This window comes from Propithecus coquereli, unplaced genomic scaffold (assembly GCF_000956105.1).
Source record: "Propithecus coquereli isolate 6110/MARCELLA unplaced genomic scaffold, Pcoq_1.0 Scaffold79, whole genome shotgun sequence".
Taxonomy (NCBI): domain Eukaryota; kingdom Metazoa; phylum Chordata; class Mammalia; order Primates; family Indriidae; genus Propithecus; species Propithecus coquereli.
In genome coordinates, this window is record NW_012154062.1 from 6,619,704 (window position 1) to 6,629,514 (window position 9,811).

General features: G+C 41.2%; 1 protein-coding gene across 1 annotated transcript in view; it reads left to right on the plus strand.

Annotated features, from left to right (window-relative positions):
- DOCK5 (dedicator of cytokinesis 5) overlaps window positions 1–9,811 on the plus strand; it is a 173,760-nt gene that overhangs the window by 50,593 nt on the left and 113,356 nt on the right. The window contains exons 8-12 of the mRNA XM_012662922.1: window positions 13–46; window positions 962–1,091; window positions 3,809–3,881; window positions 5,971–6,113; window positions 8,532–8,657. Coding sequence (XP_012518376.1) covers window positions 13–46; window positions 962–1,091; window positions 3,809–3,881; window positions 5,971–6,113; window positions 8,532–8,657 — 506 coding nt within the window. The remainder of the gene's footprint in view (window positions 1–12; window positions 47–961; window positions 1,092–3,808; window positions 3,882–5,970; window positions 6,114–8,531; window positions 8,658–9,811) is intronic.

Here is a 9,811-nt window from a genome sequence, read left to right on the forward strand (position 1 = left end):
GCCTTGGCGCAGGGAGGACTACTGTATGAGTGGTTCCACGGCTTATGTAACCGGTTGCCTGGAGTCTTTATTTTTTTTTAATTAACAAAAGCTTTGCAGAACCTAGAATAGAAATTCAGGGTAGATGTTATCATTGCTGTATATTCCTATCTTGGAGACGTGAGTTAACTACATTACAGGGGATGGATTTGGAGTGATTGCTTTAAAAGTAATTCTCGATTCAGTAAATAGACCTCAGGCAACTGTTTCATAAAAAACAATCTGGGATCTGATTAAATTATTTCTGATGTTAAATTGAATGAGATACGTGAGCTCATTCCTGGGTTTACTCACCCATCTTGAAGAATACAAACAAGTATTCTAAGAATATTAGCCACAAAAAAAAAAAAAAAAAGACATTTCATCTACACATCTTTCATTCAACATATACCAAGATGTTCTCAATGAATATATCTCATAAATCAGGTGAATGATTAGAGAAAGCAGGGCCTGTGTTATAGTTGCCTCATAGGATTGTTTTGAAGAGGAAATGAAAAGTCGCAGACTTGTGGCTACTCAATAAATGTCAATGTTATTGCAGGTTTTTATTTCATTTGACACTGAAATGCATCCTGTATTGAGATATGTCCTGGAAGGATATAAAGTAGCAGCAATGACTGTCTTGATTTTTCAATACCCCACTTAACTTGATAAACTGGAAACTTTGACTATGATCTCATTTGTAAATTTCAAGTAGGAACTGGGGAACAAAAAAAAAAATGCATTTTTATGAACACAAAATCATTTTCTCTGATGCCGTGCTAGTTCTTGGATATGGGGAAGGGAGGAGTCATTCTGGTACTTCGGCATTGAGAACTGTGCTCTGAACAGTATTTTGTCGTAGGATGCAAAGAAAAGAAAGACGCAGGTGGCAGCTTGACTCAGCCCAACCTCCTCTCTTGCATGTTCTCTGCCCCTTCAGGATCTCAGCAGCACGGACCTCATCCGGCCCCGCATCAGCCTGGTGTGCCAGATCATCCGCGTGGGCCACATGGAGCTAAAGGAAGGCAAGAAGCACACCTGTGGGCTCCGAAGACCTTTTGGAGTAGCAGGTATGAGAAATACCCAGAGCTAAATGTGAAAGGTGCAGCCCCTGTGGAAAACAGGATGACGGTTCCTCAAAACATTAAACATGGAACTACCAATGATCCAGCGATCCCACTTGATTAAGAATTGAAAGCAGGGTCTCAAGGAGGTATTTGTACATCCATGTTCATAGCAGCATTATTCATGATAGCCAAAAAGCAAAAGCAACCCAACACGTGAATCCATCGGGACATGAATGGCTAAACAAAATGTGGTATGTATTATACATACATTGGAATGTTCCTTACTTTGAAAAGGAAATTCTGGCACGTACTACAACATGGGTGAACCTTGAGGACATTATGCTAAGTAAAATAAGCTAGCCACAAAATAACAAATACTGTGTGATTCCACTTATATGAGGCTACAAGAGTCAAATTTATAGAGGAAAAGTAGAATGGGGGTTGCCAGGGCCTGGGGGAGGAGAATGAGGGGTTCGTGTCCAATGGGGACAGAGTTTCAGTTTGGGAAGATGAAAAAGCTTTGGAGATGGATGGTGGTCATGGTTGCACAACAGTGTGAATGCACTTAACGCCAATGAACCGTGCGCTTAAAAATAGTCAAGATGGCAAATTTTATGTTATGTGTGCTTTGCCACAATTTTAAAAATTAGAAGAAAGAGGGAGGGAGGGAGGAGGGAGGCCTGCCCAGGGACAGTGAGTGACAGATCACATCGTCATCATTGGTATTAGGCACACAGCGTGTACTGCCTGGGACTGCCAGCTCTCTCTTGGATTCTGTGTCCTCACCTGGCTCACACACCTTTCCTATCCCCTTGGTTCCCAGCACAATGTCTTACAGCAGAACCTCAGGTGTGACAGCTGGAATGTTCCTGCCTCCATCTGCATATTGACTTTAGTGAAATAAAATACTCTCCAGCAAGTGGTTTGCCTGTCTAGGAAATTTACTCCTTAAAGGCAACATCGTGTTTACTTCTAAATGCTTTCAGAGAGGGTCCTTGGCTTACACCGAGCCCCAGAACCTTCCAAGGTTTGTGCAATTGAGGAAATAGATTCTTTGTCTTATCTTGACGTGTTGGTCACCGATAGCTCGAAGGCTACGAGATGTCGTAAATCTGCTCCTGAAACAAGGGCCCCGATGCTCCGTGTTCTCAGGGTCGGCCCTGTGGGATGTGTGGAGAGTGAGGCGGCCTCTGTCTCCCATGGGACCTTCTATATCCTACACCCCGTGACTGCCCTGGAGCCCATGTGCTGCTCCAGCTCCGACCAGAGGGAACAGCATTACTTCTTTAGAGAGAATTAAAATGACATCTCAGAGAAGGCAAGGAGCCCCGGGCCAAGACTATTTAGCCACCTATATGACAATCTGTTTATCGTTCTGTAAAAGGAGGTAGGGAGGGCATATTCAAGGTCATCGTCATTCAAAATGGGCCAGACAGACTCAAGCATGAAGCTTGGGGCTTTTACTTTCTTTTTTATTTCAAGGTGTGTGTGTGTGTTTGTGTGTGTTTGGGGTGTTGAACATTGTAGGGAGGGAAAGGAGACTAATTTACTCTGAGCCTTGACGTCAGGCATCAGCAGAGCTCAGGAGTAACCAGACGACGGCATTGACAAATGAACTGCCTATTTCGGGAGGTCAAATAAAAATTTCTCTGCATTTTTTTTGGTGCAATTCTTGCAGAGTTCCACAATAGGCTGACAGCACGTTGAACGTGGCGTCCAGCTTTCTACATCTTCTTCTCACCAGCATTATTATGTTCCAAGCCTTCTGTGTTGTCTGAGTTACTTTCGAGAAGGCGTTTCTTCCCTTACCTTTATTTTTCATTATGAGTGTTGTCTCAGCTAGCAGTATTTCTTTTTACTCTCCAAACAGGTATCTGGGGAGTGTGTGGTATCTTGTTCATGTGTGTTTTATGACCAGACTATAATTTATTAACCTAAGGATCACCTCTTGCCGGGAGTCCTGCCTAATTTTAGCAGCTTTGGGGTGGCCCACTTACTAATTCTCTAGACATTGGGCATAGTGGCATGTGGTTTTGCTCTATAATCAACGTTGGGCTCACACCCTGGCTTTATCACTTCAAGACTTAGGGCAAGTTCTTTAAACTTCTTGTGCCTCAGTTTCCTCATCTCTCAAAATGGGGCTAAGGTATCTGTATAAATAGGATAGCACATGCAGTAGGCTTAGAACAGTGCCTTAATAGTAAGTGCTTTCCTTGTGTGGAGAGGAGCAAATCACTATATGATCTATTTTGTGCTACTGGTGACCCGGCTTATGTAGAAACCAGGTGAGAATATGTCCAATCAAAGAGATAGTTGACCACTTCCAGTCTTGAGTTTCTCTCTCCAGGTCTTTACTTCTTCCGACACTCCTGCCAAAAATATGTGTTCTTGTGGCTTTGAATGCAGGCTTACTAAAAAGTAATCCGGTGTCAAATTTCTCAAGAATTTAGCAACTCAATCTTGTAGAATCTTTAAAGTGGGCAGTCTGCAGGCTTGATCCAACTAAATCTGAGCCTTTTCCAAGCACCTCATGAATTGCTGTCTTGCTGGGCTGGATACACTGGGAGTCATGGTTGGCAAAGAAATAAAAGAAACGTCCCTGCTTGGTTGGTATCTTTCTTCCCCTGGTGTTTTATGTCTGCTGGTACCGTCCTTTCCCGTAGTAACTTGCTGAGGCATGAAGCAATTACTGTCTTTAATTGCATTTATCTCTTTCCTAGTGATGGATATTACCGATATCATACATGGGAAGGTAGATGATGAAGAAAAGCAGCATTTTATTCCCTTTCAGCAGTAAGTACTTTGGCACTTCTCCTAGGTGACTTGAGACCCGAATTAGCCGTGCGAGTGGTGTGTTAATGTAGAACCACGTGCGAACAATCATTTTCCTAGTTAGGGAAGATTGTCAGACAGGAGCTGGACAGAAGACTCTTTTCAAAGTCGTTTATGTTGGACTCATTTAAGATGGTAAACCGAACTTTCCTGATTCTGCAGAGATGACCAGAGGAATATATTAATAAAAATAAAGGGCACATGTCCGTCTGCACTGGAATCCTGAGGATGGTACCATTTTGGTGTCAGAAGTGCCAGAGTATATATGGAACAGGTGTCATGGAAGACAAGGAATCATGTGGGATAGCGCAGGGCTTCTCCAACTGCGTCGTGCATACAAATTGCCTGGGGTCTTGCTAGAATGAAGAATTTGATTCAGTAGGTCTGAGGTCTGTGTCTAACAAGCTTCTGGTGGATTACTCGTGCTGCTGGTCAGGGAACCACACTTTGAGAAGCAAGTTAGGAGATAAGAGAGTAAAGAGCTGATGAACCCATGGGTTGGGGTTCTTGCAAGTGGGGAGACAGCCAGCCTGGCAGTGTATGAAAGGATCCCCCATGCTGAGCCTCAGGAGCTAGAGCCATGGGTGGGCCATTGGGGAGCTACTGGGAGCAAATCTCAATACTTGTAATCGTCGGGACGCAAGTGCGACTGGGTCTAGCACCAGCGCAGGGGGTGGTGACCTGGTGGCCACTTAGGAACATTTCCAAAACTGACCCCTACCAGTGCGTCATCAGCTGCTCCTATCATATGCATATATAATGTATTATATATGTATATATGTATTAATATTATTATATGTACATAATAGGAGCAGCATTGATGGATATGAAAGTTACCTCAAATATATATCTTTATATTTGTTTTCACCTCTGCGGTGGGTTTCTTTCTTTGATTATGTGCCCCCCTGCTTAATTTCTGAACCAGCTCTCCTCCAGCAGCCACGTGGCCACAGAGAGCCCTGAGATTGTCCCCACCGTGAAAATAATCCATGCTTTGAGTCCCCGACAAACCCAGCCCTAATTTCATTACTGCTCCCTGTGCAGCCAGCAGCCCCAGCAAAGCATTCACCATGCAAATGGCAGCCTCTGGCATTTAACTCCTAAGATTTATAACCTACTTCATAACCTATTTCATAACCTACTTCAAAAACTTTATAGCGTTTTCCTCTAGGAGGGTTTTGTATGTGTATTTTGGAAATCCATCTAGAGAGAGTCATTTGGAAAAAAAAAAAACATCTCAGACTAGAGCAGTCCCATTTTCCAGCCACACATGCTGTGTGTTTTATTGTCAGGGTGCAAGGAGCCCTGCAGAGAAAGCTGGCCTGCATGTGGCAGGCAGAGAAGACAGGGGACTTATTGTGCGGCACCAGGCAGCTCTGCCGTGACTGATGGCGTGTCTGCCGTCTGTAGAATGGGGGCTGTGTTCGGTTCTTTGATCACCCTTTCTGAGCCCCAGCCTGATGTGAGCGTTCTAGCGGAGCTTGTTTGGCAGCCCCCAGGCCATCGCAATCCTGGATGCAGTTTGTCACCACATGGAAATCTAAGAACACCCACCAGACGCCCAGCATTTACACTGCTCTCGTCCGTGGAGTGTCAGCACGGCATGGGAGCCTCAAGAGGCATACCACCCAAGCCTGTCTCCTGTCTAATGAGGAAACTGAGGCCTGGAGGGAGACTCTCGCAGAGCTCACTGTCAAGGAGAAGTAGAACGGGAAGCCCATCTTCCTGTCCCTCTCATGGCTGGTCCTTTCTAAATCCCATTACAGCAGCCTCTTCCACCTCAAAAAGAACATGGAGCATTGCCTCTGATTTTAGCTGTTAACATTTGGCCTTCAGTTTTGTTTTTTGTTGTTGTTTTTCTTCTCTTTGCCTCAAGTCATTTCCAAGATGAATTTAGTGTTTAAGATAGACACCCAATGGAAAAATAAAGGTAAGATGGAAAGAGTTTCGTGTTATGTTTCCAAGTTACTCCCATAAAAGCCACCACTATCAGAGGTTGTGCCACAGAGACTTCCTTTCCCTCCTTACCCCTTATTTCTGCCTTTCCCAGGATCGCAATGGAAACCTACATCCGCCAGAGACAGCTCATCATGTCGCCCTTGATAACATCGCATGTGATCGCGGAGAATGAGCCACTCACTTCAGTCTTAAACAAAGTGATAGCGGCAAAGGAAGTGAATCACAAAGGACAAGGTACACAGCCCGGTGGCCCTGTCTACTGAGCTGGGAGGGGACTTTGCTTAGGGTGGGGGGACATGCAGAGCTGGGTCCTTGGACTCCTGCCCTGGCATTATCTTCCTCTGATACAGAACAGCCTCTGCTGGGGCCCGCCCAGCGCACTTCCTATCAAAGGCTTTTAATTCTTGAAGAACATTGAGATACGCCCAGTGGCGAGTTGGATCTCAGTTGTATCTCGTAAATTCTATGGAACAAGTTTTTACCCCCTGAATCTCTCCTCATTTTTGTCTAACCTTCATTCCCGATGCCGACTCCAGGTGAACACAACAAAAGAAAAAGAGATTGGAGAATAATTATGTTCCATTCTGAATAGGTTTATCTCATTACATTTCCTGAAACTCAGAGGAAGGGAAGTAATATGAATTAATATGAAGGAAAGTAATGTGACTATATATTAATGTAAAATAATGCAAAACTTTTTAAGTTATTTTTGTTACCTCTACATAACGTTCTGTTGACACGGTTTTAACTAAGAGAAGTTCTGCTTATTGAAACTGCATTTTAAATCAAATAGAATCTGAAAACAAATATGTTTCTGGTTTTTTGGAGCTCTTAACCTAAGAATATAATTTCAGTTAGAGTGGAAAACTCTTATACTAAGTAGATTATTATACGTGTTTTTTTTTTTAAAACAAAACTAAAAAAAAGTCATTGTTGCTTAACAAAACAAGCACTTTCCAGCTGTTTTTATGCTCTTCACAAATATTTTCTGTGGCTGCATAATACTCTATTGTTTAGATTTAGGAAAATTGAATTCCCTAGATAAACACTAAGTACTTTCTAATCTGTCACGATTATAAATTTAAATAACTCTGCCATGACTATCTTTATGCATAAAACTTTTTCTATATTTAGGACCACCTCCCCAAGAAAATTCTTAGAAGTTAGATTTCTGGGTCACATGGTGGAAACAAGCTTAGCACATTGACTGCCACACTAGAAGAAAACATTTTTTCCCTGGGGCCATGGCATTTTATTAAAACAAATGATTCTTTCTAATTTGTTATTTTTTTTTATTGTTTTCTGTGCGTGAGTTATATGCAATGCAATCCACACGTTTAGAATTCAGTTGTCAATATTAATTGTAACAATAAGAACATCAGTAGGTAAGATTTTCATGAACCAACTGCAGGGTTTTGCTTCACGTGGCCCCGGCTCAAAACCAGCCTGAGTTAAATACAGCTCACATGGCAGTCAGTGTGTTAATCCTGGAGATGTACACATTGCCAGATTGCTTGCCATAGATGTCTAACAATGGGTACCAATCACCACATTGGAGTGTTCATCCTACTGTACTCTTGCTCGCTTTGCGGACTGAGTTTTGAAAGGTGAACGGTGGACTCCCTTAGTTCTTTTGCATTTTAAGAAATGACTTGAAGGTGAATTAATCTAGCCTTCATATATAGTTATGAGTTTCCTAAAGTTTTCCTTCTCAGATTATATGAGCTCTTTACGTAATGAGGGTAATAATCTTTCTGTCTTATTTAAGACATATATTTTTCCAATTCTTGCTTTGCCAAATATTTATAAGTTGCTATTTCCATGTGAATTGCCTGTTTATTTGTGAGGATCTTAAATGTTTTTCTTTTAATGGATATAAATTCACAATGTCTTATGTCACCCTTTTATAGTGTACTTTTTACCTTTTTATGTATATCAAAGATTTTAGTTTGTATATAGATAATTCTTTTGTATACGTGGTTTTTGCCATGTGTTTTTCTCCTTAGAAAAGTGGCTCATTCTCAGAGGTTTAATAACTGTATGCATAATTTTTCTTTTAATTTTGTCTTTTTTCCTATTTACTTATTATGTTAGGAATTTATTTTAATGAAAATACAAGGTGTGAAACTAAATTCTGCTTTAAGCAGCAAGAAAATTGTCCCAGCACATTTGTGAAATTATTGAGTTTTTTCATGATTACGTTATATCTCTTTTGCCATATATTAAGTTGCTATACATCATAGTATCTAATTTCATTGTTTTATGTATTTTTTTACCACTAGTATCACACATTACTGTAGCTTTACAATATACTTCGGTATTGATTTATATTAATATATATTTTTTTTACTGCTAGTATCACATATTATTGTAGCTTTACAATCTATTTTGGTTCTGATAGGGCCTATTTCTACTCATTTTTCCCCCTCAAATAAACATCTGTTCGCATCTCTATCAAATTCTCAAGCAATTCTTGTTGTGATTTTGATGGGAGTGTCATTAAAGTTATATGTTAACTGGGGGAGAATTTATGTCTTTATAGTAAGGTATCTGGTTATCACCATACAACTTAGGTGTCTTTCTCAGCACTTATGCGTATGTGTTATATAGATCATACAAAGAACTGAAGGTGTATCCTTTGTTTCTTTAAAGGTCTTTGGGTGTCCTTGAAGCTTTTGCCAGGTGACCTCACGCAGGTTCAGAAGAATTTTTCGCACTTGGTTGATAGATCCACAGCAATAGCCCGGAAAATGGGCTTTCCTGAAATAATACTGCCAGGTACACAGCTTTTACTCACCTGTTTGCTCCCTTCCAGGCAACAGTTATTTCTAATTGGACAGTTGACGCCACTTGGATCCGTAAGATTTGCTTATTTATGTTCCGTGATACCAAAGCAGTGGGGAGATGCGAACAGGGTTGTTTGTGGTACCTTAAAAAGCTACCCAGCATACAAGCCCAAGATGATGCTTTTAAACGTCACTCTGAATGTTCTGCTCACTCTCTTTTCCTTTATACTCCGCCCGAACCCTCCCAAATAGCACAGGCTCTCAGTCCAGGAGACGAATATGCTTCGTTTGTGTGTCCCTTTTCTCACGATGACATTCCAGCGTGTGGGCTCTTTGCTCTGCCCAATCTTGGGGGACCCTCTGCTCCTTTCTCTTAAGCTCCCACTGGGCTCTGGCTGTCCTCATTCTTGTTGGGGACAAGAATGTAAACATTCTCCGGGTTCTTGCTTTAGGTTCATCTTTTCTGCCACCATATATTGGTGATCTACCTTCGTGTTCTCTTGAATTCACTGACTTCACCCGCTTAAGTTCTTAATCTTCATTCTAGTAAAAGGAAACTAGTCCCTAGAGGAACTTCATATATATTACTATAAACTAACCAATATTAATAAAAATTCTAGAAAGCCAGCCATGCCGTGTTAGGAAAATTCTGGAAAACCAGCTTATCTACTGCATTAAAAACTCAGGTCCTCTTCAAGTAATACAAAATTTTACTCCTCCTTTGGGGAATTAAGGGACAATAATAATTGGCTGCTGCACACACTGTCTGCACCTAATGGGCATTAGATGAATATTTGTGGAACGAATGAATAAAAGAGTTATAAAATGAGGTTTTCTTGCTCATAAAAAAAAAAGGTAGTTCTTTGCTTATTTCATCCATTTCAGAACTATCTTACCCTAATACCCACTTATCAACATTCTGGGAGAATGTTTTGTCTTGAGGATGAGATAAAGTGAGAATGGCTATTGGGAGCAAAAATACAGTTAGAGAGAATGAATAAGACCTAGAAATCGGTAGCAAAATAGAGTAAATATGATGAGCAGTAGTTTATTGTCTATTTTAAACAAATTAGAAGAGTGGAATTGGAATGTTCTTAACACAAATGATAAAGGCTTGAGGTGATGGATATCCCAGTTACCCTGATT